The 15,805-nt window shown below is 38.1% G+C and overlaps 1 protein-coding gene across 12 annotated transcripts in view; it reads right to left on the bottom strand.

The window, feature by feature from the left end:
• LOC131436062 (neurabin-1) overlaps window positions 1-15,805 on the bottom strand; it is a 149,579-nt gene that overhangs the window by 49,710 nt on the left and 84,064 nt on the right. For all 12 annotated transcript variants that reach the window (XM_058604511.1, XM_058604516.1, XM_058604517.1 and 9 more), the window contains exon 3: window positions 6,778-7,792. In XM_058604511.1, the coding sequence (XP_058460494.1) occupies window positions 6,778-7,792 (1,015 nt within the window). The remainder of the gene's footprint in view (window positions 1-6,777; window positions 7,793-15,805) is intronic.

Here is a 15,805-nt window from a genome sequence, read left to right as displayed (position 1 = left end):
TCATTCCCAGAACAGTTGAAGAAAATTCAAAAATCGACTCAATTTTGATGAGTATCATTTTTATCGAATGCACCCTTCAATATGAATATTAAGTTTAAACAAGTTTAAAGAGAAAACGAAATTTGAAATCCAAGATGGCGACTTCCGGTTTATTGATATTCATTGAAAATTCTTACGATTGGGATACTAGGGATGTTGTAATATCGATCGATTAATCGAGTAATCGATTAATAACCCAGATAATCGAGTAATATTTAATCGATTAGCTTAAAACTAATATTCGATTATTGAGCTAATCGAATAGTAAAAAATTCCCATAGTAATAATCGAATGAATAATCGAGTAACCGATTAATAACATAGATAATCGAATAAATTACAATCGATTAGTTTCAAAATTATACTCGATTATTAAATAATCGAGTAATTCGAAATTTCCGACATCCCTATGGGATACTTTTGGAACGGATTTGAAGATTGGATTCATGAAAATAATGTTTGAGGTTTTTCCAAAATCCAAGATGGCGACTCCCGATTTATCGATATATCTTAAAAACCCTTACAATATGGATATTTTTGGAACGGGTTTGAAGAGCTGACATCTCCTCGAGGTTTGAGCTCGTTTCGAAATGCAATATAATGACTTCTGATTTATCGATATTTCTTGAAAAAAATACTCATATTGTAAGGGTTTTCAAGAAGTATCGATAAACCGTCGCCATCTTGGATTTTAGAAAAACCTCAAACATTATTTTCTTGAATCCAATCATCAGAAAACAGCCACCGAAAGTCGTTGTTTTTTAATTAGAGAAACGCATGTAGTGAGCATTCTCTACCTGAGCGAACGTGTTGAAGTATCTCGATCGGTTTATAAGCAATAATTTTGATTTGGAAATTTTTGGAAGGTTTGAAAGGATGAAGAATCAATTACTCCGATTCTCAATCAAAATCCGTTTCAAATGCAAGGAGAACTTGCAAAATCACTCGGAGTTACTCAGCCAACCATTTGTCAACATTTTAAAGCAACGGGAAATGGTAGGCAATTGGATGCCACATGAATTGAAGCCGAGGAACGTCGAACTCCGTTTATTCTCGTGCGTACAATTGCTTCAACGGCACAAAATAAAAAATTTTTCGCTCCCAATTGCTACTAGCGATGAAAAGTGGGTTCATTACGATAATCTAAAACGTCGGGCAATGTATGGCAGTGCCTCATCACCGACGACCGTTCAGAATATTCATCGCCAAAAGGTTATGCTCTGAATATTGTGGAAACAGCTGGGTGTGGTGTATTATAAGCTACTGCAACCGAGTTAAAGAATCACGGGAGACGTCTACAAACGACAATAGATGCATTTGAACCGTGCATTGCCAGAAAAACGGCCAAACGGTCTTTCACAGTCGATAATACATTTTTAAAGTCGCTCAATTTTGCTTTAAAAACGACAAATGTTAGAAGAGTGTTCCGGCAACGATACTCTGGACAAAAGCATCATTGTTTATCGGTGACACGAACGTTTCAGAAGTGTCCGTGAGTTTGTGAATGATGATGAGAAAAACGGTAGGCGACGCTCACAGTTTTCATTGATTTCAAGGGGGTGGTGTATCATGAATTCCTTCCACAAGGCTAGACCGTCAACAAGGAGTATTATTTGGGCGATGTTAGACGTTTGGGTAAAGCAATTCACCGAAAAAGTCCAGATTTGTGGATCGTGGATCTTGCAGCACGATAACGAACCGTCTCACAATGCCACCGTTATCCGTGAACATTTGGCTAAAAACGAAACGAATACCATTTAGCAATCACCGAATTCACCTGATTTGGCTCCCTGCCACTTTTGTCTATTCAGTCGACTCAGAAAACCGCTCCGTGGAGTGCATTTTAAGCACCCGAGATGAGATTATGGCCGTACCGAAAGCTGAATATAAAAAATATGTTTCGAGGATTGGATCAAGCGCTGGCATAAGTGTGTTGCAGTCGATGTGGAGAAGGGCACAACATCGATTTTGATGAATAATCTTGTATTTTTCATTTCCTAAATAAATTCCAGGAGTTTTTTCATCAAGGTAGTATTGTTCTTTTCGATAACTATTTGTTCCGGTCGATGCAGCTTGGTCTGGCTGACCACCGTTTTCTCCAATTATGAAGAAGTCCAAAGATTGATCGGTTCGAGGATTGCGATTAAACCGGTTGATTTTTTCAAAAGGGTATCCGTGAATTGTCAGAAAGATAAGGAAAAGTAGTGGCTTGCGATGGACAATACTTTGAATATGGAATTTGTAAACATTTTCTGTCAATAAAATTTTTAAATTTCGAAAAGAAACAGCACGAACTTATTTATACCCCTAATACTTTGTCATTGTTATATTTTTTCGGTCAATTCTTGAATTCTCAAACTGCCTATACTTGCATATCAGTCCCATATTGAAAATCGACAAGTTGAGAAAAAGCATAATTACATCTGGAATGAAATATTGCATTTTTTGTCATTCGTTAATATAAAATTTGTTACGCAACAAGACGAGACCCATAAGCGAACTACTTTTGTTACCAAATGAAAAGATATTCGCATACCGGTCTCATCTTAGCATGCTACGCTTCTTTCGCACGTGGCAAAATTTCATGTTTGACAGCTCAAACAGTGACTTTGTAGGTTTCAATGCCAATGAAAGAAATATTCTGAGATCTCTCGTTCAGCACAGTACGTTCAAGGTAATCCCAATTTGAAATATTCGCATATGACTACATCTGATTTTGGACAAAGTTGACATAACAGCTGAATCTTTTCATAAGGAGTGTATCGAAAATAAGCTATCCACATACATTTGTGTTGTACGCATGTATTTGTAATGTTTTTTTCATGCTCAGATCACAGCATGCTGTGCGTTTGGCTGTCAGCTTAAGTTTGTTTACTTGTTTGTGCGGTTGAAATTCAGCGTTTTTAAAATGTCGCCTATTGGAAAGGAAGTGAAAATTAAGGTTCTGGACTCATAACTGAGTGAAAAGGGTATTACTATGCGAAAATTGGCGAAGCGGTTTGGAATTCATCATGCCAGTGTTAAAACCATCATTAATAAGTTTGGGGAACACTATTATTTGAATAAGCTACCAGGAAGAAGCAGAAAACCCGATTCTTCCAACCCAAAACTGGATCAGAAAGTGGTATGTCTAATCATGAAGAACAAATCAATCTAAAAACGTGATTTGGCCAAAAAAGCAGGAATGAGTGTCGGAAGGATCCCGCGTACCAAGAGGCGAAATCAACTGAAGAAGTGAGCAGCAACAAGGGCCCGGAAATTTTATTCGCGTCTTTTGCAGTGTCCGGATGCATGCGTTTTGATGGACGATGAGACTCAAAAAGAGTCTGAGCAATTCCAGAAATGCTTAGCAGATCATCAGACTCGACCTTCTCCGATTTGGATGAAACTTTGCACATGGCTTCAGTATGGCAAACCATAAGATTTGAACCGACGGAGAGGTCAATCCGACTCACGACTGATTTTTAAAAAGGGCGTATGTATTTTTGCATATCACGAAAATTGCCTTTTTCAAATCGTTGTAACTCGGAAGCCGTTAATTGTACAAAAATGGCGTTCAGGAAGAAGTTGTAGGGAATCGATTGGGCACTCTAAAAAAATATACACTGAAAAAATTTTTCTCAATAATTACAAAATAATCCGAAAAAGTTAAATAAAAAAAGCCTGGTTTTGATTTTTTTTGATCATTTTTATTTTAAAACTGTTATTAAAACCTACAGATTGATGGCTATCCAATCCGTGTCTTTTGAAAAATGAAGAAGTAACAACTTAAACAGTTTACGGGTCTCGTTGTAATTCGGAAACCGTTCATCGTACAAAAATGGCGTCCACGAAGAAGTTATAGGGAATCAATAGGGCACTCTAAAAATATATACACTGAAAAAAATTTTTGATTTTTTTTCTCAATAATTTCAAAATGAACCAAAAAAATTAAATTAAAAATAGATCAGGGTTTCGATTTTTTTGAAAATTTTTTTTAAAGCTCTTATTAAAACCTACAAATTAATGGCTATCCCATCCGTGCCTTCTGAAAAATGAAGAAGTTACAGCTAAAACAATTTACAGATATATTCGAAATTTCAAGTTCTCATTGAAAGATAATCATTCAAGTAGTAGAATATTATTCTACAGGTTGAAGGCAATAGATTTGTTCATGATATCCTTTCTTCTAAAAGTAGCTGTTCTTGAGATACTTGGATATTTAATTATAACACCATTTTTTATATTTCCATGAATTGTTTATTTGCTTGCTATACCTACAATTATTAAATGTACATGAATAAGAACAGATACTTTTAGAAGAAAGGCTATTATGAACAAATTTATTGCCTTTAACCTGTAGAATAATATTCTATTGTTTAAATGATTATCTTTCAACGAGAACTTGAAATTTCGAATATATCTGTAAATTGTTTTAGCTGTAACTTCTTCATTTTTCAAAAGGCACGGATGGGATAGCCATTATAGCCATGTTTTAATAAGAGCTTTAAAATAAAAATTATCAAAAAAATTCAAAACCCTAATCTTTTTTTTAATTTAATTTTTTTGGTTCATTTTGAAATTATTGAGAAAAATATCAAATTTTTTTTTCAGTGTATATTTTTTAGTGTGCCCAATCAATTCCCTACAACTTCGTCCGGAACGCCATTTTTGTACAATTAACGGTTTCCGAGTTACAACGATTTGAAAAAGGCAATTTTCGTGATAAGCAAAAATACATACGCCCTTTTTAAAAATCAGTAGTCGAATTGACCTCTCCATCGGTTAAAAACGTATGGTTTGCCATACTGAAGCCATGTGCAAAGTTTCATCCAAATCGGAGAAGGTCGATTCTGATTTTGTCACTTTTTCGTCTACTCATTCCTGGAATTGCTCGTCTCAAAAACCCTTTTAGGTCCACAATACTTTACTGTCGTTGTTGGGGAGGATGTAAGCGATGCGGACAGGTCGATTTAAGAGGAAAAATTCGATTAAAAGGTACTGGAATGGCAAGCAATATGTTACTGTGGTTTGAAGTCAACCATTTTTTACACTACCGGAACTATAAATGCAGAAATCTATCGATCTGAGTGCCCCCAGAAAAGATTGCTGCCTTTATATTAGAAGCATGGTACACCTCCACTGTTTTGGGCGGGTTTAGCGTCGGCTCACTACGCCAAAACCACTCTCAATTTGCATGCGGAAAAGGGTATAAATTTCGCTGAGAAAAATATTAATCCACCAACTTGCCCTCAGCTTCGACCCATCAAACGTTACTGGGCAATCGTGAAGAGGGTCTTCAAGAAGACTGGTAAGGCAGCTGGGAACATGCAGGAGTTCAAAAAAATTTGGGCTCAAGCGTCAAAAAAATGCGATGCAACACTTGTCCGGAACTTGATGAAGAGAGTTTGATCAAAAGCTCGAAAATTCGTGAAGGAATAACTTAAATTTCATCCGGTTTTCATTATGCTCAAGTTTAAACTCGTACAATGAAGAATCAATTTTTAGTATGAAAATAATATCGTTTTCATAATTTGAAAGAAAAAATTGTGGATAGCTTATTTTCGATACACTCCTTACATTCTAATCAATTTCGGAAACCCACAAGGACTTCATTTTAATAATTTTCGCCGGGCATATGTTTTTGTAGTTCTATGATTGCTTCCCACGTGCAATGTGAATTCCTCCGGGATTCTGGGGATTATCTAGAATGTGTCTCCAAGACAACTATCACACATGAGCGTGTGCCGAAGCTGGTAAAGTTTCACTGGCACAACCCAGCATGAAGTGTTTGTTTTTTCGTACTGACAAAAGCATATATGCAGTCTCACCCACTCAAAAACCGTGTTACCGTTCGTGAACGTGATTTATAAAATTTCTCCCCAGGGCTGATGTGATGTTTTCTTGTCGTTCACCTATTCGTGCTCTAGTTAGAAACTTTTTCGTTTGTTTGATTGTTTTTTTTTTCGTTGGACTTGCGCAACTTGTAATTACGGTACAATTGACTGCAAGGTAAACAGTAATTGTGTAATGATACAGTGAGGAGGGGTACGAATTTTTAGAGCGGGAACGTTTTTTTAGTAAATTTTACAACGGTGAATCACATTACAATTTGTTTAAAATATTTTGTTTTCTTCAAGACGCCCATTAACATTTTCCTCATAATCTGGATAATATTTTAAACCAGCCTACCGGACCTAACCTACACACTGTACTACGATACATATTTAGCTGGTGCCAGCCGTCCCATTCGCTCGGCAAGGTGTAAGCAATAAACAAGCAAATGCGTATTGCGAATCATTAACGGCAGGCATAAAAATATACACACGAATCCGTCGCGTATCTCCCCGTTGCTGATCACACTAAAAAAGGGGTTAAAATACGTATATTTTTAGCGAACGTGTTGAACGTGTGCGGTTGGGAAAACATGGCAGCAAGTACACTTTGCAATCGCGAAAATCACTTAATTCGAGTGTGGTCTTTTGTTGACTTTCGATATAACACCGGCAGAATTTCGATTAATAACAAAAAAACCCGACCGATATTACAAGTCAAAGTCCGATGCGAATAAAACAGAATTCTAAACCGTTGAGCTCGTGCAAAATCACTTTCTCTGTTGCTCTAGGAATTGCCGCGCCAAACATAGCCACATCGACATCGAAAACATTTCTACTCTAAATAAAGCACACATGTCGCATTTTTGGCGAGGCCAAAGCGTTGAAGCGCCGGCAGGGGCATTCCTGTGTGTGCGGTCACATACCTTGAACTCAGTAACCGTTCCGCCTCGTCCGCCGTCATCTCGTCCGGCAGAACCAAACTGTCGGGTTCGTTGTCACTCGCATCGGCATACTGCACATCCTGCAGGTCCAACGGTGGCCCTTCCGGGATCGGCGGTGGCCGCATCGATGCCAGCGACGGCGGATCCGGTAGTGTCTTGTTGCTGTAATCATCATCGTACTCCGACAAGGTTGCCCTCGTCGGATCCAGAATCGTCTGTGGACTGTGGTAACCCTTTTCACCCTCGCTGAGCTCATCGTAGTCCAGTATTTTAGCCTCGTCCTTTTCCAAATCCATGAACGCCAGCTCGCTGCTGGTGATTGTCGAGCCGGAATCAATCGACGCGGTTGGAACGATTGATGCGTACAAAGCCTGATCCACTTCCGTCGTTGGCACGTCGTTGCTTTTGTCGCTGGTCACCACCGGGCTCCGGGTGTCGTTAGTATTGTAATGAGATCGAATATTGTTAAGAGCATTCCTACTTTCTACGCTTGTACCGTGGCATAAGTCTAACGCTGGTTGATTACTTGAGATAATACTGCTGCTATTGGCACTTCGATAGTCCTCCATCTCGCCGTAGATCTCGTCACAATCCGTTCCATCCGGACGCAATCGATAACCGAGATCGGCATAGTTGAGCTCTTCTATCATCAGCGGTTCCGCCTGATCGTCTTTCAACTGTGCCGAAGCGTTGGACGCAATCACCGCGCTACCGCCGCCGCCGCCGCCACCACCATTGGTACTGGCAATCGAACGGCGTGGCGGGGAAGCCGGCAGTGCCGGTGCAATTATATCGAAATCATAGGCCGGCTTCAGTTTGGCCTTGATCTCCGGTGACGGCTCGTTGAAACCGCCCTCGTCCGTGGTGGTACTGCTGCTGATGATGCTGGGCGGACGTGCCCCGAGTCCGGCCGCCGGGACCTGGAAGCAAATGCTGGACACTTTTTTCCGCCGTGTGACATGCTGGTCGTCGTTGTCTTCGGAACGGGAGGATTTTCCTGTGGAAAAGAAATGAAAAATGGTACGATTAGTTTGATTCGAAAAATTTATTTTTTGTCTAATTCCGTACAGGACAAATCTTATAAGTTCAGTTCAGAAATATGAAATTTATAAACATTGAAGAACAATTCAGTTCTTTGTAAAGCTGAGCACAGAAAATAGTCGCCGGGGGCCAAGTCTGGTAAATATGATGAATGTTAGTATGTGTAGTTGAGTAACACATGAGATGAAAAGTCCCGAACCTAGTAAAGAGAACACGTTTTTTTTGGTTCAAAATTAACTTTATTCAACAAATTAATCTCCATCAAGAACAACGTAATCATTCTAGCGCCGCTCTAATATTTCAATACCACTTTTGTAGATCGACGTATCTTTTGCCTCAAAATAGGCCTCCGTTTCAGCGATAACCTCTTCATTCGTGCGAATTTTCTTACCGGCGAGCTTTTTTTCAGGTCTAAGAACAGCCAGTAGTCTCTGACAGCTAAATCTGGCGAATACGGTGGGAGCAATTCAAATAGAATATCATGAAATTTAAACAGCTGTCTTTTGAAGGTTAGTATTAACTGAAAAATGTGACTGCAATAAAACCAGCGCCATCTATGTGTTAGTCCTGGGACTTTTCTGCGCATGTGTTATATGTGCAAAAATATGCACTCAATTTTCTTGGAGATAACTGAACCGACTTAAACAAACGTAGATTCGAATGAAAGACCTTACGTAACCATAGACTGTTATTGAATTTTATCTGGTTCAGTTGTTGGTATTATCATTTTCAAAAATGAAAAATCAGCTGTGATGGCATTTCACTAGAGCGATACACCATCGTGTAAGTGTCATTCCTACACCGTGTATCCAGCCAACGAAAGCCGCACAAAAAAAGAAAGCGCACTTCTTCTCAGTGTCGAATAGACAGGATTTGAGTGTGTGCTTGTGGTTAAAGCAGCTGTCACGAGTGAAACACATTCTCTTCGCATGAATCGCTCTCACGCGCTCTCGCCCACATACATCCAAGTGACCACTGGCGCGTGCTGATGAGCGAAATCTTCTGTTATTCAGTGGCGTCTCGTAACAAAATTTACTAGTTGTGCACTGATATAAGATGTAACAGTTCGTTGTAAGTGAAAACTACAAATTGAGGAATAGAAATGTCTGGGGTCTTTTTTACGCGTTTTTCCAAGTTACGCGGTTTTCTTGTTTTGCCTTAGAAATGCATGAAACTTCGAGATCTGGTGTTATCTCGAGTTTTTTTTTAAGTCAACGTTTTGACACAAAAAATATGTACAGATTACACCAGATCTCAACGTTTCATGCATTTCTAAGACATTCGGCATCAAACAAAAATTTTCTTCCATATTGCGTTTTTTTTTCTACGCGGATTTCCTAAATTACGCAGTCTCAAATTTCTAAGTCCCAAATGCGATGTTCACAAAAAAATTTTTGAGATTACACCAGATCTGGACGTTCCATGCATTTCTAAGATATTGGGCATCAAAACAAAATTTTCTTTAGTTATAAGTTTTTTTACGCGGTACATATCCCCCGCGTAAAATGAGACCTCAGTGTACAACTAAATAAAGATATACTTTCGGATGAAGATTTTTCATTAAACTTATTCCGTATCATCGATCAATAGAAGAATTTAACGCTCTGCACGTCGAGAAAGTCTGTCAATAACTTCATTAATAAAATCGCTTCGACGTTCCAACTGAGACAGCAATTTGTTTTCAACTGCCATAAGCATAAGCCACTGAAGTCTCTCCTATCGGTGTGCATACAAGTTCTCACAGAGCCAAACGTGATAGAGAGAACAACAAATCTCTGAGCTGAGCTGAGTAACTTCTTCTCTTCTTGAATTTGTGCAGTAACTCATGTGATACTGGAAATTTTAAGTTGGATGTATGTGTGTAAATATACGCAATTTAAAAAAAAATTGAATGCGGATGGGGATGCAGTAATTTTCTTCAATTTGACCGGTTGTGCAGTGCACCGGCATGCACACTTTGGAGAAAATATCTGCATCCACCTCAGCGAATTTCAGAGCTCTGCTCTAGCAGTTTGGTGTGATCTAGTGCTAGAGGTGAATGAAAATAAACACGCGCTTTCATAATGCGTGCAAATTCGATATAATAGTTATATATATGTGTGATAGAGAAGAGCCCTCGTTGATGTTGTCAGTGCGAGGGGAGAAATTATACTTGCTCTTCGTCACACAGAGTAGATGGACATCTCTTATCACCGATAATAATCGTCGGTGATTGTCGGTCTCTGATGATGACATTGGAACACTATAGTGATCTCATTCAGGGGTTAGCCTAATTTTATGCTAAGTGCACATAACGGTTTTGAATTTTGTTCACGTTTCGTCTTAGACTTATCAGTGCAATTTTGAACTGCTATGCACTGATGAGTCTATGACGAAACGTAAACAAAATTCAAAACTATAGTGATGTTACTTTAACTCACACATGATAATAAATAATCATTCTCGCGATTTTCAGTTGTACATAACGCTCGACTATTTTGTTTTTTTTTTCTTTTTTTGACGAAAAACAGTACATTTTACAGTAGGCATTTTATGTAACAATTGTGATTTAAAAAAAAAAATAAGCAAATAATTATCAGATGATTTATTTTCATAATCTCAATAGTTCTTTTTATTACCCTTCTTCAAGGCAATTTTAGTGCAATAAAAATGATGCATGAACTAATCATAAAACATTTTTTTTTGAGAAACGGATAGTTTTGATAATCATTTTAATTTAATGTATTTTTTGGTTTTTGATAGAAACATTTTTTTTGCCTTTCTCATATAGGCTATGAAATCGCTGACTTTACAACCGAGGCCCGGAGGGCTGAGTGTCATATACCATTCGACTCAGTTCGTCGAGATCACAAAATGTCTGTCTGTGTTTATGAGTGTGTGTGTGTGTGTGTGTGTGTGTGTGTGTGTGTGTGTGTGTGTGTGTGTGTGTGTGTGTGTGTGTGTGTGTGTGTGTGTGTGTGTGTGTGTGTGTGTGTGTGTATGTATGTATGTATGTATGTATGTGTGTGTGTATGTGACAAAATAATGTCACTCAATTTTCTCAGAGATGGCAGAGCCGATTTTCACAAACCTAGATTCAAATGAAAGGTCTTATAGCCTCATAAGGAGTGTATCGATAAGTAGTTAGCAACATTCAAACAGTTGTTACTCCGAAATGGCTTAATTTTTTGCAGCGTGTTTTGCGGTGACATGTTTGTTTACATGTCAATAACAGCTGCACAATCGATTGGTTTCGGTACAGTTTATCGTTTCAATGATGAGTCGAATTGATCCGAAAACGCGAAAGAAAATTCTGCACACTTGGTGCTCAGAAAGTGGTGTCACGTACAACGAAATTGCAAAACGGGTGAAAGTGCACCACACCAGTGTGAAAAATATTATCGAGAAGTTCGGTAAGACCCTTTCCATGAAGGATTTGCCCCGATCCTGTAGGAAAACGGGTCCCAGCCAGCCCGGCCGGGACTTGAAAGTGGTTGAGTACATCAGTAAAAACCCATCGGCGTCGACGCGGGATTTGGCCAAGAGTTCAACATCAGCATCGGGATGATTCAAAGAATCAAAGTTCGGAACTTCCTGAAAACGAACAAGAAACAGGTCTGGCAAGCAATTTGTACCGGTGGTTTGCGGTCGTCGATTTTCTTCACGAAGGGCATAATTAACGCCAAGGTGTACGAGGAAGAATGTTTGAAGAAGAGAATGCTGCCACTGTACAGAAAGCATAAGGAAGGGTAATGGAAAAATTTATCTAATTTGACGAGAATCGATACTTTTTGAAAACCATATATACTTATTGCGCAACTTAGATATGATCATAAGAGTATTCGTGGCGGGTGAGTGTAGTAAGTGCCTCTAAATAGGGGTGTTTATTGTAAAATTTATCTTATTTGTCGACAAATTTGTTTTGAAAATCCGTTTTCAGTTCCCATTTTTGGTAAAACAAGAGAGAGGCAAGGATTTCAATGTTGTGCTAGATAATATTACTGTTGTTAATTTGAATTTAACGAAAATTTTTCAAAAAGATCTGGTTATATTTTGCCGGGGAATTCAAAGAACTAAGGGGAAATAATCTTCATTTGCCTTGGAACGCGAGTGTATGTAAGTTTCAGCATAATTACGAAATAACTGAACAAATTGTTACTACGTTTGGCACATGTACTTACCAAAGGTGAAAATCGATACTTTTTGAAGAGCACAGATACTTTCTACACTACTCAGGCGTGGTTATAAGGGTAATCATGGAGGAGAGCTTTAGTAAGTAACTCTAAAAAAAAGGGAATCAGGAATCAGAACTAATTGGCTCAAGTGGCACGTTCCACTAGTTATTTGGAGATTTGTGCCTTGCCGTAGCCTCTCATCAATCGCCTGATAGGAAGGGAAGAAAAAAAGGAACATGGAAGAGAATTGGGAAGTGGGTGAGGTGGAAAAACAGCACAAAACATAAAGAAACAAATCGTTCTGCATCCCCGAAAGGATGCTGAACGATCTGCAGGTGCCAAAATGCACGGTTAATAAAACCTCCAACCCCCAAAAGGATTTAGAGATTTCACAAAGCCACACCATTCTGCATTCCCGGAAGAATGCAAAACGATTCGCAGTATGTATGAGCAGAAGTAAATTCGGTACCCCATAAAGGATGCCAAACAATCTGCTAAAACCTATTTAAGGTGAATACAGAGAGGATACATTCACTCCAGGAAGAACGATGAACCCTTCTGACTATAGCTCCCTACCACATTGGGTGAGAAACGATAGAATATCCTTGAATTTTAGCTCAGCATACACAGACTCAATCATGTATGGAGAACCAAAAACCCGGATACGTAGTTGCGACAATGCGGGACAGTTGTATATCAGATGATATGTTTTTGTCTGAGCGCAAGTTTACAAGCTGCGCCCAGAACGAATCTTGTGCTTTATCCAACTATTTGAACGTGATAAAGCTGGTTCCGGACCAACGAAATCATTCGTTGCAACAGCCAGTAATACCAGAATGGCCGGGTATCCATAAGAAGTAAACAGCATTTGAGATGCTAAGGTCTTCAATTTGAGTTCGACATGCGATCACTAGATTCGACCGTGAGTCATTCGAACTGAGTGCTTTTAAGGCTGCCTGACTGTCGGAACAAAAATAAATTCGTTTACCACAGATCCTCTGCTGAAGTGCCGATTGTATTCCACACAGAATCGCGTAGATTTCTGCTTGGAACACAGTACAGTATCTACCAAGTGAATGAGACTGCTCTAGCCTCATTTCACGACAGTAGACACCAGCACCAGCACGACCATTATACAGAGAACCGTCCGTATAACAAACTATGTGTTCATCAAGTTGTCGTTCCAAATAACCAGTCAACCATTCCTCACGAGGAGGATAGCTCACATTGAATGTTTTGAAAGGAAAACTGCATGTGAGAGTTAGGTCACTAGGAGCAAGTAAATACTCATCCCAGGTAACCTTTCGAGACCACAAGCGAGTGTGGCTAGTAGCATAGTCTAAAGGATTACTGTTCCAAAGCCCTGTAACCTAAAGACGGTATGCACATGTATGCTTCTTGTTTTAGGAACACCTGTAGTGGTTTAATGCACAGTAGGGGAGGTGAGTTCAACATAAAATGCATTCGATGAGAAACGATGCTTTTTTGACAAATAGAGATACTACTTTTATATTAAAGGAGATTATTAGGTTCTTTTAAGAGAGAGGGAGTGAAGTGTAAGGTGAAATTGATCAAATTTTACCAAAAAATGTACTTCTTGACGAGTATAGGATATTTCTAGCAACTTAGTGGGGGTAACAAAAATATTCACAAGAGGGATTTGGAATAAGTATTCTTTACAATGGGAGATGAAAAATCTTGAGCAATTACGTGAAATAATGATGCCACAAACATTTTTTTTAACAAGGAGGCAATAGCAAGAGATGTGACGAACGAAGAACGTAAAACCAAATACGTTACAAGCAGACATACTTTTTGGATCTCAGAAGTTACGAGGAAGGTATTCGCCTTTATTCTGAATAACGTCGTATATTCCTAAAAACGCTAGCAAAATCAAAGGTAGCTAGGATTAGACCGAACCATATTCGATCGAAAAACCAAAACGACGTTATTCAGAATAAGGGCGAATTTCTGGAATTTTTTTGCGGGCTTGCCTTCAAGAAACGTTTCCGAGCAACGTCGGGTAATTCAGCTAGTACTTCAATAAAAATGTTTCGGCTTCAAATATTACTGGAAAGTTAATAGTCATCTTAGAAAAAATAAGGGGGATAGAAAAAAAGGGCGGTTTGACGGTTGCGACATTTCTACGATTATTATATTTATTCTAAATGAAGGCGTGTTGATTTTCCGATCAAAGGGTGTAGCCGGGTTTTCATATAAAAACTGCCCCCAAACAGAACAAAAATTGATATACGCTGTTTGAAAGGATTTATATTGGAGATGATTTTCCCAAACTTTTAACCCTTTAACTGCCATATTGGTGGAGTTAGGGTGGTTCTTCTGATTTTCATTTTATTTAATTTCTTCAAAAACCTTGAAAATAATCAGAAATATTTTAGGAATTATGGGGAACCTTTCTGATTTTTTTCAGAATTTTTCTAAATGTATTTCATGTGAAAAAAAATTTTCAAAATTTTCGATTTTTGTTAATCGCACTTACAATTTTGGTACCACTCTAGAATTTACATCAAAAATAAATAATATATGAGTACATTACGCTGTATTTTTTCAGATTTTTAAAAAATGTGGACGAGTATAATATCAGACTTTGAAAAAATAAATCATTCGGAAAGCCATGCGTCTCCATCAAATTGCCATCATCCTATGGAGACGCATGGTATTTAGTTCTAAAATCATATATCACATGCTCTTAGCACTAAATACCATGCGCTTTCATCTACAACTTGAGTTCAGGGCTTAAGAAAGAATTTTCATAAGGAAGAATCGGTGAGAGAAACGTGAATCAGAACTAATGAATTGACAAATATTTAGGTTTTAATATATGGTTCAAAGTTTTTATTCATGAACTGATAAGTCATTTTACATTTGTTTTACATTTATTGTGTTCAAATCATATAAAAACTATATTTAGTAAAAATTCTAAAGGACAATTAAATTATGGTTCTTTTGCAAAAAAAAGTATTTCTATATAACAAGCGAAAAATCAAGGAAAATTAGAAACCAAGCAAAATCTAAAAAACTACCAGCTTTAAGGTAAAATTCGTCGTCGTTCTGTATCACATGGTATGAATAGCCAAGTTGCCTGAAACTGCTCAACAAGACAGCTGAAGTCAAACGGCTTAAGTACTCCACGAAACACCAGAAAAAGACCACTAAGTGCAAGTAAATTCTAAATATTTGCGAAAGCGTTTGAAATTGAATGTTTACACACAGCTTAGTTTCTCATTCATTCTTAGTTAATACATATTTCGATTAATAAAATAATACGATTTTCCGAAACTGTTTAATAAAGGGGTCCTCTTAAGGAAATAGCAAAAAACTGAAAATATTAAGTTCAAAGGAATACGTTGTTCGTATAGAAAATCGACGATGCGAATTAATACGTTCTTTTTGGGACTTGCAGGCGCTTCGATTTGATTTCTATCTGGTTTATAGTATTTCTTAGGACTGCTAATAGCTAACCTCGAAACCTCAAGACCAAGATGTTGAAGTTAGAAACGAATTACAACCGTCCGCTGACACACATGTTCACTAATGCATTCCCTACATCATTGCTTGGTAAATCGAGCCAGGCGTGCGGGCGTCTGTAAATAACATAAGGAATAATTTTTTTTTTCATTATTAATTACGTCAATACTCAAGCCCTGAGCTCAATTTGTAGATGGAAATGCATGGTATTTAGTTCTAAGGGCATGTGATATATGATTTTACAACTAATTACCATGCGTCTCCATCGGATGATGACAATTTGATGGAGAGGCATGGCTTTCCGAATGATTTATTTTTTCAAAGTC

Source organism: Malaya genurostris, chromosome 3 (genome assembly GCF_030247185.1).
Source record: "Malaya genurostris strain Urasoe2022 chromosome 3, Malgen_1.1, whole genome shotgun sequence".
Lineage (NCBI taxonomy): Eukaryota > Metazoa > Arthropoda > Insecta > Diptera > Culicidae > Malaya > Malaya genurostris.
Note: the sequence above shows the minus strand (reverse complement) of the source record. Positions and strands in the feature narration are given on the sequence as shown.